This window comes from Macaca nemestrina, chromosome 18 (assembly GCF_043159975.1).
Source record: "Macaca nemestrina isolate mMacNem1 chromosome 18, mMacNem.hap1, whole genome shotgun sequence".
NCBI classification, from domain to species: domain Eukaryota; kingdom Metazoa; phylum Chordata; class Mammalia; order Primates; family Cercopithecidae; genus Macaca; species Macaca nemestrina.
The window spans coordinates 15071158-15098221 of record NC_092142.1 but is presented as its reverse complement, the minus strand read 5'-3'; the positions used below and the strand labels follow the sequence as shown (position 1 = coordinate 15098221).

The 27064-nt window shown below is 48.1% G+C and overlaps 1 protein-coding gene across 2 annotated transcripts; it reads left to right on the top strand.

Moving 5' to 3' along the window:
* LOC105467733 (group 10 secretory phospholipase A2) lies at nucleotides 1-25769 on the top strand. Of its 2 annotated transcripts, none has more exons than XM_011717411.2 (4): nucleotides 1-485; nucleotides 4678-4822; nucleotides 8846-8952; nucleotides 25181-25769. In XM_011717411.2, exons 1-4 carry the CDS (start codon nucleotides 389-391, stop codon nucleotides 25321-25323), a joined length of 492 nt encoding a protein of 163 aa, XP_011715713.2. In that variant the 5' UTR covers nucleotides 1-388; the 3' UTR covers nucleotides 25324-25769. The 2 variants fall into 2 exon arrangements, with proteins under 2 accessions (XP_011715713.2, XP_070940248.1); XM_071084147.1 differs by lacking the exon at nucleotides 1-485 and adding an exon at nucleotides 1775-2089.
* The last annotated feature ends 1295 nt before the right edge of the window (nucleotides 25770-27064 follow it).

Genomic DNA, 27064 nt, shown 5'->3' with positions numbered 1-27064 from the left:
CAAATAAAACGTTAAAGTAAATTCAGGACTACTCCTCCTCCAAGTCTTCTGCTCCCTTTGGGCGCTCAGGTGAGCGGGGGAGGGGCTGGGGGAATAATAACATCAAAAGAGCGCCTTTTGCTCCCTTATTCCGAGAAGACTTCCCTGGGCCTGACTCCCGGTTCTGTCCCCAGCGCCCCGGCGGCCTCTCGAGCCCCTTCAGAGACCAAGATGCAAAGATCAGGACGCCTTTGCCCCGCCCCAGGTGCCTGCCCCTAGCTGGCTCCGCCTGGGTCCCGAGGGAAGGTGAGGTCGGGGGCCGGGCCAGGGCGTGGCAGGCGGGGTGTGTGTCCGCCGGGCTTGGCGCCTCCGGTGGCCCGGAGCACCGTCCCACCCCTGCCACCCTCCGATGGGGCCGCTACCTGTGTGCCTGCCAATCATGCTGCTCCTGCTGCTGCCGTCGCTGCTGCTGCTACTGCCTGGACCTGGCCCCAGGTCCGGCGAGGGTGAGTGAGGAAGGGGCTTTTCCGGAACTCAGGAGTTCCGGGATTCCTCCAGCCCTTCCTAGGGACCCAGCAGCCCTGCCTCCCATCCCTCCCCAAGTTCCTAGGAGCCCTAGAGCCCCCAGCTCGCTCTTCTAATGTTTACCCACACTCTGTGCCCCAGCCCTCTGCAGGACGCCCCACTCACTCCTCCCAGGGACCCAGAACTAGCCCAACCCTTCCCCAGGGGCTCAGAGTCCTCTCCTGGCTCCCTCCGCCAACCGGCTGTGACCCTCTCCAGCAGCCCGGAAGCCTCCTGGATGGCCTGACCTGGGGTCCGCGAACTTATCCTTCATTCCACCTGTCCCTGAGATGTGAGACACCAGAGGGTGGGAGGAGCAGGGGCAGAAAGGGCCCGGCTTGGGGGTGGGAGAAGAACAGATTGTGCCCCTGTACAACAAACCCCTGTGACACACACACACACACACACACACACACACACACACACACACACACACACAAATAGAACATACTGTCCCTATCTCACTATCCATCCCTTGGGGTCACCGTAGAGAGGTCCCCTGGGTGACTGCCCATTTCTGGGGTGCACAGATACATGTACCCACCAAGGACTATGCAGACACTGCCAGCACACAGATGCACAGGCACAGAACCGGCCCCGGACTCACCTGGCACTCAGGTGTGCAGCTCACCGTGTGCGGCTCCCACAGGCAAAAATACTGAGATACCGCTAGGGGGACACACGCACACACAGCTCAAGGATACTCAAGACAGCACTCAGGACAATTCAGATGCTCAGTGTACACACACACACACACACACACACAGAGGCACAGACACACATATGTGCACATAGACCCTGGGGCTCACAGGATGCATAGACAACCCTGGCACTCGCCAGGGAGGTTGCACTGGGCAGACAGGGCAAACAGACCCCAACGTGACCTGCCCCACCTATGTTGGCACAGAGGGAGTGTTTTGCTTGGTTATAAGCACAGTGCTCGATGCCCGCCCCATGCCTGGAACCCTCCCTCTGTAGGGGTGTTGCTAGGGCTCTGAGATACCAGAAAGTGGCCAGGGAGGGTGGCAGGGAACCTTTGGAGACAGGTTCAGGGTACAGCGTTGGGATTGGGACATTGTTAGGGGTGCTCAGGGTGGGCGTGTTCCCTGGGTCTTGGTGGATTTAGAGGTCAAGGGACCAATTCTGGAAGCTCACTGTGTGCCAGGGCAGCTTAATTCAGAGCTCAGCATTTTTTTTTTTTTTTTTGAGACAGAGTCTCGCTGTTGCCCAGGCTGGAGTGCAGTGGCGCAATTTCGGCTTACCGCAACCTCCACCTCCCGAGTTCAAGAGATTCTCCTGCTTCAGCCTCCTGAGTAAGCTGGGACTACAGGCGTGCGCCACCACACCTGGCTAATTTTTGTATTTTTAGTAGAGACGGGGTTTCACCATGTTGGCCAGATTGGTCTCCAACTTCTGACCTCAGATGATCCACCTGCCTCAGCCTCCGAAAGTGCTGGGATTACAGGCATGAGCCACTGCGCTTGGCCAGAGATCTGTTCTGGAAGACCCCCCAGGCCGGAGGGCACTGCCACAAGCAGACAGTATGGTGAGGGTCCCTGTGGCCACCTGGCAGGCAAGGTGGATTCTGGAGGGAGGTGGCCTGGGAGCAGGGTGAGGATGCGGTGAGGGCATTTGAGCAGCAGAGTGTCTGCGTGACTGGGCATAACTGGAGGGACAGTAAATGACTCTTGAGTGAGAGGATGAGGGAAAGGTGAGAGGGGCTGACTACCCCCAGGACTTGGGGTGCATTGAGACCCCTTAGCTTTACCAGACTCGTGGGAGCCATGGAGGTTTCAGGCAGAGGTGTGGGCTGCTGGGAGAGTGAGGACTCACCCTGCAGAGAGGAAGGCGAAGCTTTGAACGCCAAATGCGGTTTGATTTTCATATTTTATTTATTTATTTTTTTTTGAGATGGAGTTTCACTCTTGTTGCCCAGGCTGGAGTGCAATGGTGCGATCTCGGCTCACTGCAACCATCTTCCTCCTGGGTTCAAGCGAGTCTCCTGCCTCAGCCTCCCAAGTAGCTGGGATTACAGGCATGTGCCACCATGCCCGGCTAATTTTGTAATTTTAGTAGAAACAAGGTTTCTCCATGTTGGTCAGGCTGGTCTGGAACTCCTGACCTCAGGTGATCTGCCCGCTTCAACCTCCCAAAGTGCTGGGATTACAGGCATGAGCCACTGCGCCTGGCCCCAAATGCGTTTTACATTTTCTTCCTATTTGATTCATCTTTGTCCCCCAACATAAATATGCTACTTTTTCCACTGATAAAAAGACAAAATGGAAATTAAATTTGGCCTGGACTTCTCAAAAAAGTCAGCGTGATGAAAACATGTTCTAGATAAAACAGAAATGAGACTGGGCATGGTGGTTCATGCCTGGAATCCCAGCACCTTAGGAGGCCAAGGCAGGAGAATCACTTGAGGCCAAGAGTTTGTGACCAGCCTGGGCAACATAGTGAGACCCCATATCTACTAAAAATTTAAAAATTAGCTGGGCATGGTGGTGCATGCCTGTATTTCTGGAGGCTGAGGCAGGAGGATCGCTCGAGCACAGGATTTGGAGGCTGCAGTGAGCTATGATTGTGCGACTGCACTCCAGTGTGGGTAACAGAGTGAGACCCTGTCTCTAAAGAAAAAAGAGAGAAGATGATCAGGACGAGCATGGTGGCTCACGCCTATAATCCCAGCACTTTGTGAGGATGAGGCAGGTGGATCATCTGAGGCCAGGAGTTCAAGACCAGCCTGGCCAACATGGTGAAACCCAGTTTCTACTAAAAATACAAAAATTAGCTGGGTGTGGTGGCGCACACCTGTGATCCCAGCTACTCAGGAGGCTGAGGCAGGAGAACTGCTTGAACCTGGGAAGTAGAGGTTGCTGTGAGCAAGATTACACCACTGTGCTCCAGCCTGGGCAACAAGAATGAGACTCTGTCTCAAAAAAAAAGAAAAAAAGAAATGATGATCAAACACAATGAATCAACCTCCCGGAGCCGTAAAAACCCTAACCCTAACCCAGGAAGCAGGCAGGCCTGTGTGTGAGCTTCCACTCTATTGCTGGTACCACTCGGCTCTGGCAACCCGGAAGGCTGCCTTCCCCTGTTGTTACTGTGTAAGGAGGAAGAAGCACTGGTTTGCAAGTCAGAAGCCTGGGTCGAAGCCTCTGCTCGGGTTCCGGCTGGCTGTGGGAATGTGGGGTTACCTTTGCCGGCTGGCCTCCTTTCCTACATGTCCAATGCAGGGGTTCCAGTCACACGCATTGGGCACCATTACATGTCCGAGCTGTGCCAGGATCTAGATAAATGGCTGGGCTCAGGCCAAGGGGCCTTCCTGTGTGGGCAGTGAATATAAGAGGAGATGCCAAGGGCCCTGAGCCTGAGTCTGGAGGGGAAGCCATGAGCACAGGGCAGTCCCAGGGCCCAGGAGCTGTCACAGAGGAGCCCACCTTGGTGACAGACACCTGTAGGCTCATCCATGATGCCCAGTGCCCAAGATGAACTGGACAAACGTTTCATGCACGATTCTTTTTTCCCTTCTTGGCTACCTTGAGGACCTTGATTATAATAGTTAGCCTTTTTTTTTTTCTTTTTTTGAGAGTGTTGCTCTGTCGTCCAGGTTGGAGTGCAGTGGCAAAATCTTGGCTCACTGCAACCTTTGCCTCTCAGGTTCAAGTGACTCTCCTGCCTCAGCCTCCCTAGTAGCTGGGATTACAGGCATGCACCAGTATGCTTGGCTAATTGTATTTTCACTAGAGATGGGGTTTCACCATGTTGGCCAGGCTGATCTTGAACTCCTGACCTCAGGTGATCTGCCCGCCTGGGCCTCCCAAAGTATTGGGATTACAGGTGTGAGCCACCTCGCCCTAACTTATAATAGTTAGCCTTTTCATGCACCAGGGGCTTAATACTCATTATCTCATTTCATTCATGTGAGTTGAAGTCAGCTTATCCCCCATTTCAGAGATGAGGAAACCAAGGCCCAGAGAGGGTAGGAATTTGTCCAAGGTCTTACAGCTAGGAAGTAGGATTCAAACCCAGACAGCCAGGCTGTAAACCTAGGCTCTTCTCAGGCTAATGCCCTTCCCAGGGGTCTGGGAAGCCCTGACCGGCAGCCTGTCACCTTTGTTTACCCCCCAGCCTCCAGGACATTGCAGCGGCGTGGGATCCTGGAACTGGCAGGAACTGTGGGTTGTGTTGGTTCCCGAACCCCCATCGCCTATATGAAATATGGTTGCTTTTGTGGCTTGGGAGGCCATGGCCAGCCTCGCGATGCCATTGACTGGTGAGTGCATGCCTGGGCCCAGGCTACCAACTCCCTTACACTCTGGGTTAGTCAAGGCTTATGAGGAAGTACCCAAAACTGAAGCTGGGGTTTGGTCCAGGGAGATGCCAGCATGTGGTACTACTTTGCAGGCAGGCGGAGGCCTCTTGGATAACATGGCCAGTGGGGCCAGATCTTGGTACCAGCTGCCCCTTACCCTGGCCATGATTACATTGCCTTAAAAAATTGTCCAGGAGCGGTGGCTCACTCCTGTAATCCCAGCACTTTGGGAGGCCGAGGTGGGCAGATCACTTGGGGTCAGGAGTTCAAGACCAACCTGGCCAATATGGTGAAACCCCATCTCTACTAAAAATGCAAAAATTAGCTGTGTGCGGTGGCGGGCATCTGTAATCCCAGCTACTCAGGAGACTGAGGCAGGAGAATTGCTTGAACCCGGGAGGCGGAGTTTGCGGTGAGTTGGGTGCATGACTGTATTCCAGCCTGGGCGACAGTGCGAGACCCTGTCTCAAAAGAAAAAAATAATAATAATATAAAGTGATCAGGTGTGGTGACTCCCACCTGTAATCCCACCACTTTGGGTCGAGGCAGGAGGATCGCTTGAGCCCAGGAGTTTGAAACCGGCCTTGGCAACATAGTGAGACCCTGTCTCTAAACACACACACACACACACATGCACACGCACAAAGGCAGCCAGACTATACACTAGGAACTGCCCTGGGAATCCCTTTGAGTTCTCACAACAATCCCATTTCACAGATGAAGAAACCAAGGCACAGAAATATTAAGTAATGTAGCCAGATGTGGTGGCTACATCTGTAATCCCAGCACTTTGGGTGGCCGAGGCAGGCAGATCACGAGGTCAGGAGTTCGAGACCATCCTGGCCAACATGGTGAAACCCCGTCTCTACTAAAAATACAAAAATTAGCTGGGTGTGGTGGCAGGTGCCTGTAATCCCAGCTATTCAGGAAGCTGAGGCAGGAGAATTGCTTAAACCCGGGAAGTGGAGATTGCAGTGAGCCAAGATCACACCACTGCACTCCAGCCTGGGTCACAGAGCAAGACTCCGTCTGGAAAAAAAAAAAAAGAAGAAACATTAAGTAGCTTGTCTGGGGCCACATAGTTACCAAGATGTGGGAACTGGGATTTGAACCCAGGCAGTCTGGCTGGATTCATGCCTACTTACTGCAAGAGTACTCTGCACTCTTGCTACTTACTGTGTGAGAAGCGCCTGCTCTGTAGAAGGTTGTGGACTGAGATCTTTCCATGACTTCCACTCATTTACACCCAAGGCTGTTCTTTTTTTTTGAGATGGAGTCTCTCTGTCGCCCAGGCTGGAGGGCAGTGGTGAGATCTCGGCTCACTGCAAGCTCCGCCTCCCAGGTTCACACCATTCTCCTGCCTCAGCCTCCTGAGTAGCTGGGACTACAGGCTCCCACCACCACACCCGGCTAATTTTTTGTATTTTTGGTAGAGATGGGGTTTCACCGTGTTAGTCACGATGGTCTCGATCTCCTGACCTTGTGATCCGCCCGCCTCGGCCTCCCAAAGTGTTGGGATTACAGGCATGAGCCACCGTGCCCGGCCCCCAATGCTGTTCTTAAAGACGGGTATGACAGTTATGCCTATTTTACAGATGGGGCCGTGAGGCTCAGAAGGGCACGCCACTCACCCATTTCCACAAAGCTATAGCTAGTTAGCAGAGGGCAGAATTCGGCCGCCTCTCCCCAGCTGGAAGGCTGTGATTGATGCAGCGGTTTTTTTTTTTGTTGATGCTGTTTGTTTCTTTTTTTTGAGATGGGGTCTCGCTCTGTCATCCTGGCTGGAGTGCAGTGGTGCTATCTCAGCTCACTGCAAACTCTGCCTCCAAGATGCAAATGATTCTCATGCCTCAGCCTCCCAAGTAGCTGGAATTACAGGCGTGCACTACCATGCCCAGCTGTTTTTTGTAGAGATGGGGTTAGTAGAGATTTGTTTAATAGAGATGGGGTTTTGCCGTGGTCTCTAGATCTCCTGTCTCTACTAAAAATACAAAAATTACCGAGGCGTGGTGGCATATGCCTGTAGTTCCAGCTACTCAGGAGGCTGAGGCAGCATAATCGCTTGAACCTGGAAGGCGGAGGTTGCAGTGACCCGAAATCGCGCCACTGCCCTCTAGCTTGGGGTCTCGCTTTTGTCCAGGTTAGAGTGCAGTGGCACAATCATGGTAGCTCACTGCAGCCTCAAACTCCTGGGCTGAAGGGAATCCTCCCACCTCAGCCTCCCAAGTAGCTAGGACTATAGGCATGTGCCATCATGGTGAGCTAATTTTTTTGTGTTTTTATTTTCTCGAGACAGAGTCTTGCTCTGTTGCTCAGGCTGGAGTGCAATGGCACAATCTTGGCTCACTGCAGCCTCCACCTCCTGGGTTCAAGTGATTCTCCTGCCTCAGCCTCCTGAGTAGCTGGGATTACAGGTGTGCACCACCACGCCTGGCTAATTTTGTATTTTTAGTAGAGACAGGGTTTCGCCATTTTGGCCAGGCTGGTCTTGAACTCCTGACCTTGTGGTCCACGTGCCTCAGCCTCCCAAAGTGTTGGGATTACAGGCATGAGCCACTGTTCCTGTCCTGGTGAGCTAATTTTTAAATTTGTTATAGAGACAAGAGAGACAAGGGTCTCCTTACGTTGCCCAGGCTGGTCTCGACCCCCTGGCCTCAAGTGATCTTCCTACCTCAGCCTCCCAAAGTTCTGGGATTATAGATGGGTGCCACTGCACCCGACCTTTAAGGAGGGTTTCATTATAAACCTGCTCAGAAGGGAAGGAATCCGATTTTATGACAGGATGTAGCCTGGGGATGCCTGGATGACCTCCAGAGGCAGGGGCTTGTGCCTAAGATGAGACCTAAGAGACAAAGGGCAGACATGAAGTTGCCCCAGGCAGAGGGTACAGTGTGGGCAAAGTCAGGAAGTGGCAGGGCTTGGATCACTCCAGGAAGAAAGAGGAGTCATATGTCATAGGAACTTGAGACCTAGACAGTGAGGCAGGCAGGCAGGGACCAAGCTCAGGCACAGCCAGAGAGGCAGGACAGGGCATGGTGGGGCCAATGGAATCATTACCCAAGACGGGGATTTTCAGGGAAACAGCTTAGACAAGGCCAGGCATACAGTAGCTCCCACCTGTAATCCCAGCATTTGGGGAGGCTGAGGTAGGAGGACTGCTTGAGCCTGGGAGTTTGAGACCAACCTAGGCAACATAGTGAGACCCTATCTCTTTTTTTTTTTTTTTTTTTTTTGAGCTCTGTCACCCAGACTGGAGTGCAGTGGCGCCATCTCGGCTCACTGCAAGCTCCGCCTCCCAGGTTCACGCCATTCTCCTGCCTCAGCCTCCCCAGTAACTGGGACTACAGGCGCCCGCCACCACGCCCAGCTAATTTTTTGTATTTTTAGTAGAGACAGGGTTTCATCATGTTAGCCAGGATGATCTCGATCTCCTGACCTCATGATCCACCCACCTCAACCTCCCAAAGTGCTGAGATTACAGGAGTGAGCCACCATGCCCACCCATGAGACCCCATCTCTACAAACAATTTAAAAAAGGAATTTGTGTTCTTGTAGTAGCATACTTGGGAGGTTGAGGTGGCAGTTATCACTTGAGCCCGGGAGTTCAAGGCTAAAGTGAGCTGAATGAGCCATTGCACTCCAGCCTGAGCAACAGAGACAGACCCTGTCTCAAAGGAAATACAAATTAAAAAACTAGCCAGGCATAGTGGCGTGTGCCTATAGTCTCAGCTACTTGGGATGTTGAGGTGGGAGAATCACTTGAGCCCAGGAGTTCAAGGTTGCAGTGAGCTATGACTGTGCCGCTGCACTCCAGCCTGGGTGACAGGGAAAGATCCTGTCTCAAAAAAAAAAAAAAAAAAAAAAGCTTAGATAAGAGGTTGCTGTGCCCCGCTGGGAGTCTTCAGTCACCCATGGTCCTGGCAAGAGAGAAGGGCCGGGAGAGAGCTTCCCCTACCTGCTGTCCTGCCCATGTGACATCCGCAGGTGCTGCCATCACCACGACTGTTGTTACACTCGAGCTGAGGAGGCCGGCTGCAGCCCCAAGACAGAGCGCTACTCCTGGCAGTGCGTCAATCAGAGCGTCCTGTGCGGTGAGTCCTCAGCACCACCATGCCACCCACCCCGAGTATCCCCTGGGCATCCTGGCATGGCCAGATGACTTCCGTGCCCCTGTTTCAATAACCACTGCTTCCAACTCTCTATAGACCACCCCTTGGGTGTATCTAATGTAAGTGATATTTATTTTATTGATTTTTTGAGTCAGAGTCTCACTCTGTCACCCAGGCTAGAGTGTGGTGGTGTGATCTTGGCTCACTACAAACTCTGCCTCCTGGGCTCAAGCAATTCTCTCGCCTCAGCCTCCCAAGTGGCTGGGACTACAGGCATGCACCACCATGCCCAGCTAATTTTTGTATTTTTGTCAGTAGAGGGGTTTCACCACATTGGCCAGGCTAGTCTCAAATTCCCCACCTCAAGTGATCCGCCCGCCTCGACCTCCCAAAGTGCTGGGATTACAGGCATGAGCCATGGTGTCTGACCCTAATGTGAGTGATCTTTAACACTGAGCACTTGAAAAAGAAAACCCTGAAGAAACCTAATTCTTTGATGTCTGGACAACAAGGAAGAAGATAGAAATGGCATCAGATAATAAACAATGTAAATGTTTATCAGAAAGGGACTGGGGGTCAGCACCAGTAGGAGGATTGCTTGAGGCCAGGAGCGCATCTCTACAAACAAAGGATTTCTTTTAACATTGGCCAGGTGTGGTGGCACACATCTGTGATCCCAGCTACTTGGGAGGCTGAGGCAGGAGGATCTCCTAAAGCCCAGGAGGTTGAGGCTGCAGTGAGCTGTGAGCGAGCCACTGCACTTCAGCCTGGGTGACAGGGCAAAACCCGGTCTCAAAATAATAATAATAATAATAATAATATTTTACATAACCAACCGCTTCTAAAGATTTAAAAAAAAAAAAACCCTGCAATTAAAAACGTCAGGTCCCTCAGGGCAATCTTATCAGATTTTGAAACAAAGCAGTAACTTAAGGACTGTAGTATTTATTTTATTTTTACATTATTTATTTATTGTTTGCTTTTGGAGTGTGGGGTTTTTGTTTTGTTTTGTTTTTTGATTTTTTTGTTTGTTGTTTTGAGACAGAGTTTTGCTCTTGTTGCCTGGGCTGGAGTGCAATAGTGTGTTCTCGGCTCACTGCAACCTCCACCTCTTGGGTTCAAGCGATTCTCCTGCCTCAGCCTCCTCAGTAGGTGAGATTACAGGCGCCTGCCACCACACCTGGCTAATTTTTTTGTATTTTTGGTAGAGATGGGGTTTCACCATGTTGGCCAAGCTGGTCTGGTACTCCTGACCTCAAGCAATCCACCCGCCTCGGCCTCTCAAAGTGCTGGAATTACAGGCGTGAGCCACTGCATCTGGCCATGGTGTTTATTTTTAAGATTCCATTTTGGGCTGGGTGCGGTGGCTCACGCCTACAATTCCAGCACTTTGGGAGGCCAAGGCAGGTGGATCACTTGAAGCTAGGAGTTTGAGAGCAGCCTCAATGGCGAAACCCTGTCTCTACTAAAAATACAAACTTACCCTGCTATGTTGGTGCATGCTTATAATCCCAGCTACTTGAGAGCCTAATGCAGGAGAATCACTTGAATCCAGGAGGCGGAGGTTGCAGTGAGCCGAGATTGCACGACTGTACTCCAGCCTGGGCAACAGAGTGAGACTATCTCAAACAAAAACAAAAAGAAAAAAGATTCCATTCTGATGTGCGGCGTTTTCCATTTATTGTTTCCCTTCAAATAAATAAGAAAGCGAAATCAATGAAAACAACTAGGAAGTGAGTAATGGTACAGGGAGAATGTAGCTAAGGCTTGAGTTTCGGCAGCAAGACACAAAGTTATCTGAAGAGCTACACATGATCCAGACCAATAGTTCCACCCCCTTTTTCCCCCTATTTTCTGTTACTTGAAAATAGACGTAACAGGCTCGGCGCTGTGGCTCACTCCTGTAATCCCAAGACAGGCAGATGGCTTGAACTTAGGAATTCAAGACCAACCTGGGCAACATGATGAAACCCTCTCTCTACAAATAATACGAAAACCAGCAGGGTGTGGTGGTGTGCACCTGCAGTCTCAGCTACTTGGAAGGCTGAGGTAGGAGGATCACCTGAGCCCAGGGAAGACGAGACTGTAGTGAGCCACGATTGTACCACCGCACTCCAGCCTGGGCAACAGAGTGAGATCCCGTCTCAAAAAAAAAAAAAGTAAATTAAAAAAGAGGCTGGGTGTGGTGGCTCACGCCAGTAATCCCAGCACTTTGGGAGGCTGAGGTGGGCGAATCATGAGGTCAGGAGTTCCAGACCAGCCTGACCAACATGGCAAAACCATGTTTCTACTAAAATACAGGCGAGTGCCTGTAATCCCAGCTACTCAGAAGGCTGAGGCAGGAGAACTGCTTGAACCCAGGAGGCGGAGGTTGCATTAAGCCAAGACTGCGACATTGCACTCCAGCCTGGGCGACAGAGCGGAACTTTGTCTCAAAAAAAAAAAAAAAAGGAAATAGACATAACATAAAATTAACCATGTTAAAGTGTATAATTCAGTGATACTTAGAATATTCACAATGTCATGCAACCACCACCTAAACATTTTCATCACTCTGCCTCGAAAAATCCTTTCCCCTTAAGCAATCTGTTCCCATTCCTCCCTACCACCAACACCTGGTAAACTTACCGGACTACCGGCTTTCTATCTCTGGATTTACCCTGTCTAGGTATTTCATATAAATGGAATTATACACTATGTTTCTGACTTCTTCACTTAGCATAATGTTTTTGAGGTTTGCTTTTTTTTTTTGACTCGAAATCTTGCTCTGTCGCATAGGCTGGAGGGCAGTGGTGCCATCTTGGCTCACTGCAGCCTCTGCCTCCTGGGTTCATGCGATTCTCCTGCCTCAGTCTCCTGAGAAGCTGGGATTACAGACGTGCACCACCATGCCTGGGGTAATTTTTGTATTTTTCGCAAAGATGGAGTTTTACCATGTTGGCCAGGCTGGTCTTGAACCCTTGACCTCAAGTGATCCACCTGCCTCAGCCTCCCAAAGTGCCGCGATTACAGACGTGAGCCACCACACCCATCCTGTTCATGTTGTATTAATAGCATGTGTCAGTATGTCATTCCTTTTATGTGACGGGCATTTGGGTTGTTTCCGCCTTTTGGCTTATGTGAATAGTGCTGCTGTGAACATTCATGAGCAAGTACTTATTTGAGTAGCTGGTTTCAATTGTTTGGAGCGTATACCTAGGAGTGGAATTGCTGGGTCACACGGTAATCCTGTTTTACTTCTTTTTTTGAGACAGGGTCTGGCTCTGTCACCCAGGCTGGAGTACAGTGGCATGATCATGGCTCACTGCAGCCTCAAACTCCTGGGTTCAAACTATCCTCCTGGCTCAGCCTCCTGAGTAGCTGGGACTATAGGTGTGTGGCACGATGCTGGGCTAATTTTTTTGAGACAAAGTCTCACTTTGTCACCCAGGCTAGAGTGCAGTGGCACGATCACGGCTCACTACAACTTCTGCCTTCCTCGTTTAAGCGATTCTCCTGCCTCAGCCTCCTGAGTAGCTGGAATTACAGGTGCCCGCCACCACGCCCAGCTAATTTTTGTATTTTTAGTAGAGACGAGGTTTCACCCTGTTGGTCAGGCTGGTCTCGAATTCCTGACCTCAAGCAATTCACCCACCTCGGCCTCCCAAAGTGCTGGGATTACAGGTATAAGCCACTGTACCTGGCCAAGTGCCCAGCTAATTTTTAACCTTTTTTTGTTTGTTTGTTTGTTTGTTTGAGATGGAGTCTCACTCTTGTTGTCCAGGCTGGAGTGCAATGGCATGATCTCGGGTCACTTCAGCCTCCGCCTCCTGAACTCAAGTGATTCTCCTGTCTCAGCCTCTTGAGTAGCTGGGATTACAGGCATGCACCACCTCACCCGGCTAATTTTTATATATTTTTTACTACAGATGGGGTGTCACCGTGTTGGCCAGGCTGGTCTCGAACTCCTGACCTCGTGATCCGTCTGCCTTGGGCTCCCAAAGTGCTGGGATTACAAGCATAAGCCACCACACCCAGCCATTTTTAAACTTTTTGTGGAGATAGGGTCTCCCTTTGTTGTCCAGGCTGGTCTTGAAATCTTGGCTTCAAGCAATCCTTCTGCCTCTCTGCCTCTGAAAGTTCTGGGATTACAGGCATGAATCACCATGCCCAGTTAAGAGTTCTTTATATATTGTGGATACTGACTTTTACCAGATATGTGATTTGCAAATATTTTCTCCCATTATGCAGGTTGTCTTTTCACTTCCTTGATACTGTCTTTGCACAAAAGTGTGTGTTTGATGAAGTTCAATTAATCTGTTGTCTTTTGTTGCTCGTGTTTTTGGTGACCTTAGAATCCACTGCCAAATCCAAAGTTATAAACATTTACCCTTAAGTTTTCTTCTAATAGTTTGATCATTTTTAACTCTAATATTTAGGTCATTGATCCATTTCGAGTTAATTTTTGTCTACGGAGTGAGGTAGGGGGTTGAACTTTAATCTTTTGCGTGTTGTTATCCAGTTATCTCAGCCCTCTTGGTTGAAGAAACTCCTCCCCATTGAATCATCTTGCTACCTTTGCTGAAAACCACGGACGGATGTGGTGGCTCACACCTGTAATCCTAGCACTTTGGGAGGCCGAGGCAGGCAGACTGTCTGAGCTCAGGAGTTTGAGCTCAGGTCCACACGGTGAAACCCCATCTCTACTAAAATAAAAAAAAAATTTTTGCTGGGTGTGGCAGCATGTGCCTCTAGTCCCAGCTACTCGGGAGGCTGAGGCAAGGTAATTACTTGAACCTGGGAGGTGGAGATTGGAGCCAGCAGAGATTATGCCACTGCACTCCAGCCTGGGAGACAAAGCAAGACTCTGTCTCAAAAAAAAAAAAAAAAAAAAAAAATCACTTAGCTCTAGAAGAAGGAGGGTTTCATCACTTTGAGCTAATAACTTGACTTCTCTTAGCCTCAGCTTCCTTACCTGGAAGATAGGTCTTGTGAAGATGAGAAAAGGCTTGTAAGATGAGAAACAGATTTTGTTTTTGTTTTTGTTTTTGTTTTGAGACGGAGTCTTGCTCTGTTGCCCAGTCTGGAGTGCAGTGGCACAATCTCCGCCCACTGCAACCTCTGTCTCCCGTGTTCAAGTGATTCTCTTGCCTCAGCCTCCAGAGTAGCTGGGATTACAGGCCCCTGCCACAACACCCAGTTGATTTTTGTATTTTTAGTAGAGATGGGGTTTCACCATGTTGGCCTGGCTAGTCTCAAACTCCTAACCTCAGGTGATCCGCCCACCTCGGCCTCTCAAAGTGCTGGGATTACAGGCATGAGCCACCGTGCCCAGCCGAGAAACAGATTGGATGGGGATTTTTCTTCTATCTCCTCCTCTCTCCTCCTCTCATCCTGATCTAAACTTCTCTCTGACTCCTGCTAACTCCAGAGAGAATCAAAGATCTGTTCCAACTCTTGATTAAAACTCCAGCTTCTGCTGACTTGGTCTGCTCTGGTGGCAAAGAGGCTATTGTAAGCGTTATTAGAAATGTGTTTTTATGTTTTTATTTTTATTTATTTTTTGAGACAGAGTCTTACTCTGTAGCCCAGGCAGGAGTGCAGTGGGGTGATCTCAACTCACTGCAACCTCTGCCTCCCGGGTCCAAGTGATTCTCATGCCTCAGTCTCCTGAGTAACTGGGACTAGAGGTGTGTGCCACCATGCCTGGCTAATTTTTTTGTATTTTTAGTAGAGACAGGGTTTCACCATGTTGGCCAGGCTGGTCTCGAACTCCTGATCCATCCGCCTTGGCCTCCTAAAGTTTTGGGATTACAGGCACGAGCCACTGCGCCTGGCCTACTTGAAGTATGTTTTTAGATCTTCAGCTATATCTCCTTACTATGGATTAGAACTTGGCATAAGAGCAAAGCTGAATAAATATGATGATCAATTTTTAGGCCTGAACATGCCCCAGGCATCATCTCAATCCAGCCTTCTCATTAGAGTTGGGGAAACTGGCTGGGCATGGTAGCTCATACCTATGATCCCAGCACTTTGAGAGGGCAAGGCGGGAGGATAGCTTGAGCCCAGGAGTTCGAGACCACCCTGGCAGCATAGAGAGACCCCATCTCTACAAAAGACATAAATAAAGGGGAAACTGAGGCTCAGGGAGAGTAAGTGACTCATTCCCCAAACTGCCCCCTTCTGGTGTGGGTGGCGAGGAGGTGAAATGAGGCTTCAGTGGGAAATCTGTTGAAAATCTTTCCTTTCTCCCTTCAATTTGCATATTCTGCTTGCTCCTACCCAGGTGGAAATGATATTTATAAAATATTGGTGTGTCTGTTGGTGGAGTCTGTGCCTGTTTACAGAACTGTCTTCTCTGAACCAAATGAAAGGAACTAAAATATCTATTATGCATTTTGGACTAAAAATATTATCTTATTCTGTTTGGAGATATTCTGAACATAGTTGTTTATTTAATTACAGGTTTGGCCCATTTTCCATTTATGGGCCTGACTTAAATATATTTAAAAAAATTTAAACCTATAATAATATTTACTAGCAGGCCTTAATTTTAAACTTAACCCTCGGGAGCTATTTTTCCTTTCAAATTTTTATTCTTCTTCAAAACGTGATGCCATCGGGTTCCTGAGGTCATGGAGCAGTGGGGCCAGGTCTTCCTGTTGGAGGAATCTTTGTTGCTCAGGGAGAAGAGTAAGAGGACAAGCAGAGGTGCTGGGTCAGGAGATCCTGGGCTGGAATCCTGGTCCATCCCTTCCCAGTTCTGTGACCTTGGATGAGTTACCAAATACCTGTAAGCCTCACTTTCCTCATCTGTAAAATGGGAATAACAGACCAGAGTTGCTGGGGTTGTGTGAGCACTGGAGATTGTGTATGGCTTTGCTTTCCTTTTTCCTCTCTTCCCCTCCCCTCCCGTCCCCTCCCCTCCCCTCCCCTCTCCCTCACCTCTCCCTCACCACCTCCCTCTCCCCATCCCTCTTTTCTTTTCTTTCCTTTTCTTTTGTTTTCTTTTCTTCTCTTCTCTTTTCTTTTCTTCTCTTCTCTTTTCTTTTCTTTTCTTTTTCTTTTTCTTTTCTTTGAGATAGAGTCTCACTCTGTTGCCTAGGCTGGAGTGCACTGGCGCTATCTCAGCTCACTGCAACCTCCACCTCCCTGGTTCAAGCCTTTCTCCTGCCTCAGCCTCCCAAGTAGCTGCACACCACCCCACCCAGGTAAAAGAAAAAAAATTTTTTTTTTTTTGTATTTTTAGTAGAGACGCGATTTCATCATGTTGGCCAGGCTGGTCTTGAACTCCTGACCTCAAGGGATCTGCCCACCTCAGCCTCCCAAAGTGCTGGGATTACAGGCATGAGGATGACGGGCTTTTCTAAGGCTTTTATATGGTCTGTCAACAAATATTATTGTGAGTCTACTCTGCTGGGCTCCATGCTAGGTTTTGGGCAAGGCAGAGCAACAGGTACTGTAGTCTAAAAGGAGGAGACAGGGAAGTAGTGTGTGCGCCAAGTGCTTTGTAACTATTGTGTTGAGAAATAAAGCAGGTGAATTACTATACCTGCTACAACATGGATGAACTTTGAAAATATGATGGACTGGGCACAATGGCTCCTACCTGTAATCCCAACACTTTGGGAGGCCAAGGCAAAAGTATCACTTGAGCCCAGAAATTTGAGACCAGTCTGGGCAACATAGCGAGACCCTGGCATAGTAGCGCATGCCTGTAGTTCCAGCTACCTGGGAGGCTGAGGTGGGAAGGTCACTTGAGCTCGGGAGGTCCAGGCTGTAGTGAGCCATGATCATGCCACTGCATTCCAGCCTGGGTGACAGAGTGAGACCCTGCCTCAACAAAAAAGGCCAGGCACAGTGGCTCACACCTGTAATCCCAGCACTTTGGAAGGCTGAGCCTGCTGGATCACTTGAGGTCAGGAGTTCGAGAACAGCCTCGCCAACATGGTGAAACCCCGTCTCTACTAGCAATACAAAATTAGCCGGTTGTGGTGGCGGGTGCCTGTAATCCCAGCTACTGGGGAGGTTGAAGCAGGAGAATTGCTTGAACCTGGAAGACAGAGAGGTTGCAATGAGTAGAGATCATGCCGCTGCCCTCCAACCTGGGTGACTGAGTGAGACTGTTTCAAAAAAAGAAAAGCAAAAAGAAAGAAAGAAGAAATACAGCTTTGAGTGAACAGATCCAGACATAAGAGGTCACATATAGAGGCTTTCTGTTGCTCTGTGAGGAATACAAAAAAAGGTCACATATATTGTATGAGTTCATTTATATGAATTGTCCAGAATAGGCAAATCTACAGAAATAGAAAGTAGACTAGTGGTTGCTGGGAATGCAGAAGAGTGGGAATGGGGAGCAACTGCTTAAAGAGAATTGGATTTCTACTGGGGTGATGATCTCGATCTGTCACCAAGGCTGGGGTGCAGTGGCAGGATCACAACTCACTGCAGTCTCAAAATCTTGGGATTAAGGGATTCTTCTGCCTCCGTCTCTCGAGTAGCTGGGACTACAGGCATGTGCTACCATGCTGAGCTAATTTTTGTATTATTATTATTATTTTTTGAGATGGAGTCTTGCTCTTGTTGCCCAGACTGGAGTGCAATGGCACTATCTCAGCTCACTGCAACCTCTGCCTCCCGAGTTCAAGTGATTCTCCTGTCTCAGCCTCCCTAGTGGCTGGGATTACAGGCGTGTGCCACCACACCCGGCTAATTTTTGTATTTTTAGTAGAGATGGGGTTTCTCCATGTTGGCCAGGCTGTTCTTGAACTCCTGACCTTGTGAACCGCCCACCTCAGCCTCCCAAAGTGCTGGGATTACAGGCGTGAGCCACCATGCCCAGCCTGTATTTTTTGTAGAGATGGTGTCTTGCTATGCTGCCTAGGTTGGTCTTGAACTCCTGACCTCAAGCAATCTTCCTGACTCAGCCTCCCAAAGTGTTGAGATTACAGCCCTAAGCCACCACACTCAGCCTGGGGTGATAACAGTTTTAGTACAAGATAGGCGCCCAGCATTGTGAAGGTACTAAATGGTACTGACTGTACACTTTAATATGGTAAATTTTATGTTGTCAGAATTTTGCCTCAATAACAAAAGCAGGAGTGCATGGTGAGGGTTTCTCTGTTACTGAGAGTGGTTGGGGTGAGAGGAAGTCTCCTGGAGACACCAGTGAAGCAGAGACCTGAGGAATAGAGGAGGCAGCCATGTGGAGGTGATGGCACCGCTAGTGCAAAGGCCCTGGGGTACGCACAAGTGCCTGGGTGGTCTGAGGGTCACAAGCAAAGCGGTGAGACTGGAGCAGAGTCCCCCAGAGTGAGAGAGGTAGGGGATGATGTTGGAGAGTGATAGGGGCTGGATTCCTAAGGCATTTGAAGCTCTTCTCTAAGACAGATGGGGAGCCAAGGAGGGTTTTGAGAAGGGGAGGGACACTATCTGATTTGGATTTTTTTTTTTTTTTTTTTGAGATGGAGGCTTGCTCTGTCATCCAGGCTGGAGTGCAGTGGCATGATCTTGGCTCACTTCAACCTCTGCCTTTTGGGCTCAAGTAATCCTCCCACCTCAGCCTCCTAAGTAGCTGGGATCACAGGTGTGTGCCACCTTGCCCTGCTAATTTATGTACTTTTAGTAGAGATGGGGTTTTACCATATTGGCCAGGCTGGTCTCAAACTCCTGATCTCAGGTGATCCACCTGCCTCGGCCTCCCAAAATGTTGGGATTACAGGCGTGAGCCACCGCACTCGGCCTTGATATGTATTTTAACCAAACCACTCTGGCTGCCACATGGTACAAACCCAGGAGGGGGAAAGGGTGGAAGCTGGATGTGGCTGTGAAGCTGTTGTAGTGGTCTTGGAGAGAGGTGGCTTGGGCATGGGGTGGCAGTGGAGATGGTGGAAGGGACTGGCTTCTGGACAAATCTGGCTGGATGGAACTGCAGGAGTTGCCAGTGGATGGGTGAGGGTGTGAGGGGAAGAGGAGCTGTCTGGGGTATTTGTCCCAGTCGCCCTGCAGCTGACCACTCTCCTGTCCTTGGAAAGCCGGCCTCCAGCCAGCCCTGTATGCCACCCTGGGGCTATAGCCAGGAAGCTGCAGTGGCTCCTTCCTCAAGAGTCCCCCCACAACTACCATCGTATTTCTCTGAGGGTTTCTGTTGTGCAGTAGCCCATGGAAAGCTTACAGGCAGGAAGACGTTCCTGCACTAGCTGGTTCTATTACTAACTTTTACACATATTATTTTTATCCATTTGTCTGTCTTGCCATCTATTCATCCATTATCCATTCACCCATCATCTATCTATCCATCCATCCACCATCCATCCATCCATTCATTCATCCATCTATCCATCCATCCATCCAGCCATCCAGCCAGCCAGCCAGCCAGCCAGCCATCCATCCATCCATCCATCCATCCATCCATCCATCCATCCATCCATCCATCCATCCAATTTCCATCCATCCATTATCCATCCATCCATCATCCATCCACCCATCTTCCATCCATCCATTCACCATCCATCTATCCAGCCATCCATTATCCATCATCCATCATCCATCCATCCATCCATCCATCCATCCATCCATCCATCCATCCATCCATGGGGAGTGCCTGCTTCAGGGGAATGGGGTTTCTTTTGGGGTGATAAAAATGTTTTAGAATGCTGGGCACAATGGCTCATGCCTGTATTCCCAACACTTTAGGAGGCTAAGGCGGGAAGATCACGAGGTCAAGAGATTGAGAGCATCCTGGCCAACAGGGTAAAACTAGGTCTTTACTAAAAACACAAAAATTAGCTAGGCGTAGTGGTGTGCACCTGTAGTCCCAGCTACTCGGGAGGCGGAGGCAGGAGAATCGCTTGAACTCCTGAGGCGGAGGTTGCAGTGAGCCGAGACCGTGCCACTGCACTCCAGCCTGGCAACAGAGCGAAATTCCGTCTCAAAAAAAAAAAAAAAAAGTTTTAGAATTAGATGCCCAGCATTGTGAATGTACTAAATGTCACTGACTTGCACAATTTGAAATGATCGATTTTATGTTGTGAGAATTTTGCCCCAGTAACAAGAAGCAGGCATGCACGGTGAGGGATCCGTCTCTCCAACCATTCATTCAACCATTCATTTACATACTTTTCCGATTCAAACCCAATACATGTTTGTTATGAAAAATTAAAACATTCCAGAAATATTCTTTTTTTAAATTTTTACTTCTTATTTATTTCAGTAGCCTTAGGGGTACAAGTGGTTTTTGGTTACATGGATGAACTGTATACTGGTGAAATCTGAGCTTTTTTTTTTTTTTTGAGACAGAGTCTCGCTCTGTTGCCCAGGCTGGAGTGCAGTGGCACATCTCACCTTACTGCAAGCTCCGCCTCCCAGGTTCATGCCATTCTCCTGCCTCAGCCTCCCAAGTAGCTGGGACTACAGGCGCCTGCCACCACTCCTGGCTAATATTTTTTGTATTTTTAGTAGAGACGGGGTTTCACCGTGTTAGCCAGGATGGTCTCAATCTCTTGACCTCGTGATCCGCCCGCCTCGGCCTCCCAAAGTGCTGGGATTACAGGCATGAGCCACCAGGCCCAAAATCTGAGCTTTTAGTGCACCCATCACCCAAGTAGTCTACGTTGTACCCAATACATAGCTTTTTATCCCTCCCCACTTCGGAGTCTCCAGTTCGTCCATTTTACCACTCTATATGCCTCTGTGTACCGCTCATAGCTTAGTTCTCATTTCTAAGTGAGAATATAGTATTTGGTTTTCCATTCTCGAGTTTCATCACTTAGAATAAGTGAAGTAGCTTCATTGCAATCCCTATCAAAATACCAACATCAGTTCATCCAAGTTGCTACATCCAGCTTCATCCAAGTTGCTGCAGAAGACATTTTGTTCTTTTTTATGACTAAGTAGTATTCCATGGTGTATATGTAACCACATTTTCTTTCTTTCTTTTTTTTTTTTTTTTGAGAAGGAGTCTTGCTCTGTCACCCATGCTGGAGTGCAGTGGTGTGATCTTGGCCCCCTGCAACCTCCACCTCCTGGGTTCAAGTGATTCTCCTGCCTCAGCCTCCCAAGTAGCTGGGACAACAGGCACACATCACCACTCCTGGCTAATTTTTGTGTTTTTAGCAGAGACAGGGTTTCACCATATTGGCCAGGCTGGTCTTGAACTCCTGACCTTGTGATCCGCCCACCTTGGCCTCCCGAAGTGCTGGCATTATAGGCGTGAGCCACTGCACCCAGCCACCACATTTTCTTTATCCACTCATTGGTTGACGGGCACTTAGATTGGTTCTATATCTTTCCAATTGTGAATTGTGCTGTGATAAACATATGCATGCACATGTCTTTTTGATATAATGACTTATTTTTCTTTGGGTAGATACCCAGTAGTGGGATTGCTAGAAAGAATAGTAGATTTACTTTTAGTTCTTTGAGAAATCTCCATACTGTTTTCCATGGAGGCTGTGCTGACATTCCCACCAGCAGTCTAAAAGCATTGTTTTTTCACCACATTCAGGTCAATGTCTATTTTGACTTTTTAATAATGGCCATTCTGGCTGGGGTAAGGTAGTATCTCATTGTGGTTTTAATTTGCAGTTCCCTGATGATGACTGATGTTGAACATTTTTTCGTTTCCTGGCCATTTGTATATCTTTTGAGAAATGTCTACTGATGTTATGTGCTCACTTTTTAAATTTTTTTTATTTTTTAAGACGGAGTCTTGCTCTGTCGCCTAGGCTGGAGTGCAGTGGCGCAATCTCAGCTCACTGCAACCTCTGCCTCCCAGGTTCAAACGATTCTCTTGCCTCAGCCTCCCAAGTAGCTGGGATTACAGGCATGAGCCACCACACCTGGCTAATTTTTGTATTTTTAGTAGAGACGGGGTTTCACCATGTTGGCCAGGCTGGTCTTGAACTCCTGACCTCATGATCTGCCCACCTCGACCTCCCAAAGTGCTGGGATTACAGGTGTGAGCCACCGTGCCTGGCCATGTGCCCACTTTTTGATAAGTTTTTTTTTTTTCTTCTTCTTGATTTTTTTGTAGATTCTGGCTATTAGTCCTTTGTCAGATATGTAGTTTGCAAACATTTTCTCCCATTCTGTGCATTGTCTGTTTACTCTGATGATTAATTCTTTTGCTGTGCAAAGCTTTTTAGTTTAATTAAGCCCCATTTATTTGTTTTTGTTTTTGTTGCATTTGCTTTTGGGGTCTTGGTGAATGTCCAGGCGAGTTTTTCCAAGGTTTTCTTCTAGAATTCTTATGGTTGTCTTTAGTCCATCTTGAGTTGATGTATATGGTGAGTTTTTTAGGTGGTGAGAGATATGGATCCAGTTTCATTCTTCTGCATGTAGCTATCCAGTTTTCCCAGTACCATTTATTGAATAGGGTGTCATTTCCCCAATTTATGTTTTTGAGTGGTTTTTTTTTTTTTTTTTTTTTTTTTTTTTGACGGAGTTTCACTCTGGTTGCCCAGGCTGGAGTGCAATGGTGCGATCTCTGCTCACTGCAACCTCTGCCTCCCAGGTTCAAGCGATTCTCCTGCCTCAGCCTCCTGAGTAGCTGGACTTACAGGCATGTACCACCACGCCCAGCTAATTTTGTATTTTTAGTAGAGACAAGGTTTCTCCATGTTGGTCAGGTTGGTCTCGAGCATGGACCTCAGGTGATACGCTCGCCTCGACCTCCCAAAGTGCTGGGATTACAGGCGCGAGCCACCACGCCTGGCCTTGAGTGCTTTGTTGAGTATCAGTTAGTTGTACGTGTTTAGCTTTATTTCTGGGTTTTCTATTCTGCTCTGTTGGTCTATGTATCTACTTTTATACTAGTACCATGCTGTTTTGGTTACTATAGCCTTGTAGTATAATTTGAAGCTGGGTAGTGATGCCTACAGATTTTTTCTTTTTCTTTTTTTTTTCTAGACGGAGTCTCACGCTATCACCCAGGCTGGAGTGCAGGGGCATGATCTCAGCTCACTGCAACCTCTGCCCTCCAGATTTAAGCGATTCTCCTGCCTTAGCCTCCCGATCAGCTGGGATTATAGGCACACACCATCATGCCTGGCTAATTTTTGTATTTTTAGTAGAAATGGGGTTTTTACCATGTTGGCCAGGCTGGTCTCGAACTCCTGATCTCAAGTGATTCACCCACCTCAGCCTCTCAATTTGCTGGGATTACAGGTGTGAGACACCATGCCTGGCCAGATTTGTTCTTTTTTCTTTTTGCTTAAGATTACTTTGACTATTAGGCTCTTTTTTCTTTGTTTTTGGGTTTGTTTGTTTTTTTTTTTTGAGACAGAGTCTCACTCTGTCGCCCAGGCTAGAGTGCAGTGGCACGATCTCGGCTCACCACAACCTCCGCCTCCCAAGTTTAAGCGATTCTCCTGCCTTAGCCTCCCAAGTAGCTGGGATTACAGGTGTCTGCCACCATGCCTGGCTACTAATTTTTGTGTTTTTAGTAGAGAGGAGGTTTCACCATGTTAGCCAGGCTGGTCTTGAACTCCTGACCTCAGGTGTTCCACCCACCTCAGCCTCCCAAAGTGCTAGGATTACAGGCATGAGCCACCGTGTCCAGACTATTTGGCTCTTTTTTAGTTCCATATAAATTTTAGGATTGTCTCTTCTAATTCTGTGAAAAATGATGTTGTTATTTTGATAGGAATTGCACTGAATCTGTAGATTGCTTTGGGTAGTATAGTCATTTTCATTATATTGATTCTTCCAATCCATGAGCATGGGATGTATTTCCATTTGTTTGTGTCATCTATGATTTCTTTCAGCAGTGTTTTGTAGTTCTCTTTGTAGAGATTTTTCACCTTTCTGCTTAAGTATATTACTATGTTTAGGGTAGCTTTTTTTTTTTTTTTTTCCCCCAGCTATTATAAAAGGTACTGAGTTCTTGATTTCAGTCTCAGCTTAGTCCTTATTGATGTATAGCAGTGCTACTGGTTTGTAACCTGAGACTGTTGAATTAATTGGTCAAATCTAGGAATCTTTTGGAGGAGTCTTTCGGGTTTTCTAGGTATACAATCATATCATTGGCAGAGGTAGTTTGATCTCCACTTTTCCCATGTGGATACCCTTTATTTCTTTCTCTTTCATGACTGCTCTGGCTAGGACTTCCAGTACTATGATGCATAGAAGTGGTGAGAGTGGGCATCCTTGTCTTGTTCCAGCTCTTAAGGGGAATGAATGCTTTCAACTCATTCCCATTCAGTATGATGCTGGCTGCGGGTTTGTCATATATCACTTTTATTATTTTGAGGTATGTTCCTTCTATGCCTAGTATATTGAGAATAAGTATCTTTTTAAAAAAAAAAAAAATTATTATGGGCTGAGAGTGGTGGCTTGTGCCTGTAATCCCAGCACTTTGGGAGGCTGAGGTGGGTGGATCACTTAGCCCAGGAGTTCAAGACCAGTCTGGCAATATGGCAAAACCCCATCTCTACTAAAAATACAAAATTAGCTGGATGGTGGTGGGCCTGTAGTCCCAGCCACATGGGAGGCTGAGGTGGGAGAATGGCTTGAGTCCAGGAGGCGAAGGCTGCAGTGAGCCACAACCTTGCCACTACACTCCAGCCTGGGTGAGAAAGACAGACCTTGTCTCAAAAAATAAGTAATTACTATTATTATTTTTATATAAGGGAATCTCCAAATGAAATCGTGTAATATCAGGCCAAGCATGGTGGCTCATGCCTGTAATCCCAGCACTTTGGGAAGTCGAGGCAGGTGGATCACCTGAGGTCAGGAGTTCGAGACCATCCTGGCCAACACGGCGAAACCCCATCTCCACTAAAAATATTTAAAAAATTAGCCGGGTGTGGTAGCCTATGCCTGTAGTCCCAGCTACTTGGGAGGCTGAGGCAGGAGAATCACTTGAACCCGGGAGGCGGAGGCTGCAGTGAGCCGAGATCATGCCACTGCACTCCAGCCTGGGCAACAGAGCGAGCCCCCTTCTCAGGAAAAAAAAGAAAGAAAGAAAGAAAAAGGAAATCGTGTAATATCGATGCAGAAGAGCAGTATGGCAGACTGTGGACTCTCCACTTGAAACTTTCAATTTCCTTTTCTGTAAAATGGGGCTGACATCGCCTGCTTCCGGGGAGCCGTGCAGATGCAGATCGCATGGTGAACTGTCAAGTATCTCAGCAATGTAATTTATGACCCATCCTGCCTCCTGCTTTACTGGTTTCCCTTGCGTCTCTCCAGGTCCCTGCTCTAATCTCAGTTTCCCCACTTCTTCCAGGACCGGCAGAGAACAAATGCCAAGAACTCTTGTGCAAGTGTGACCAGGAGATTGCTAATTGCTTAGCTCAAACTGAGTACAACTTAAAGTACCTCTTCTACCCCCAGTTCCTATGTGAGCGGGACTCACCCAAATGTGGCTGACTACCTTGACTTGAAATGCTCTTTCGCACAAGGAAATAAAGCGTCCTCTCAGTAATGAACAATAGCATTCAGTTATTTGCAGAAGGGAACCCAAACCAAGTGATAAAGCCACAATCTTGTGTTTGCTTTCCCAATCCCGGAACTCAGGACTGGAGCCCGTGTGGTTTGCAGTTAAAAGCCGCAAGTCCTGTGCCTATTTTATAAAACTATGACTGTATTTATCACTGTGTTGGGTTTGGTTCCATTTTTGAGGTTCGCTCCATCTTTATGAAAAGGTGGTCTTTGTATTCTAACCTGCTTGGATGGCTGGTAGTCAAATGTGAACCAACGCCTACCATGTGCCTGGCCATGTTTTATGTTCTAGGTTGCAGCAATCAACAAGACGGCCATACAACGCCCACCCGGTGAAGTTCAAGTCCAGTAGCTGTTAGCTAAGAAAGAGTATTCCCTTATCCCACTACACCTTAAAATGTATTTCCTGTCCTGCAGCGGTGGCTCATTTCTGGAAGCCCAGCACAATGATTACAAAAGTGGTACATACTCGTCGCTTTAAAAAAAAAAAAGTACAGAGAAATATAGAGCAGAAACAAAAATCATTCCAGTTCCCACAATTCAGCATAATCTGCTAGGATCTATAGTTTTAAAAATGTAGTTCCAGGCTGGGCGCGGTGGCTCTCGCCTGTAATCCCAGCACTTTGGGAGACCGAGACAGGTGGATCACGAGGTCAGGAGTTCGAGACCAGCCTGACCAACATGGTGAAACCCCGTCTCTAAAAGTACGCAAATTAGCCAGGCATGGTGGTGCATGTTTGTAATCCCAGCTACTTTGGAGGCTGAGGCAGGAGAATCACTTGAACCCAGGAGGCAGAGGTTGCAGTAAGCTGAGATCGTGCCATTGCACTTCAGCCTGGGCGACAGAACAAGACTCCATCTCAAAAAAAAAATAAAAAAAAAAAAGTAGTTCAGATTATACTGTATGATGTTTATAAACTTTTCTCCATGTCATAAAAAATCTTTGGAAACTTCATTTAAAATGTCTGTGTTAGGGTTGGATGAGGTGGCTCATGCCTGTAATCCCAATATCCCAATACTTTGGGAGGCTAAGGAGGGAGGACTGCTTGAGGCCATGAGTTCAAGACCAGCCTGGGCAACATAGCAAGACTCTATCTGTAAAAAACAAAAAAAATTTAGTAAGGCATGGTGGCATGCACCTGCAGTCCCAGCTACTTGGGAGGCCGAGGGAAGATAACTTGAGCCTAAGAGTTCAAGGTTGCATTGAGCTATGATTACATCACTACACTCCGGTCTGGGCAACAGAACAGGACCTTGACTCAAATAAATAAATAAATACATAAATACATAAATAAATATCTGTATTAGATACCATTTTATAGACTGACTGTTTTTGGATATTGGAACTATTTTCTGTTTCCATTAGTGGCTTGTAAATAAATCTTCACCACTCCCATCCCCATAGCCTATTCCTTAGCACGGATTTGCAGAAATGGCATTTTTGGATCAAAGGATCTGAATATTTTTTGAGACAGGGCTATCACCTAGGCTGGAGTGCAGTGGTGCAATCTCAGCTCATTGCAGCCTCGACCTCCTGGGCTCAGGCAATCCTCACTTCAGCCTCCCAGGTAGCTAGGACTACAGGTGCATGCACTCGCATCTGGCTAGTTTTTTTATTTTTAGTAGAGATGAGGTTTCGTCATGTTGCCCATGTTGGTCTCGATCTCCT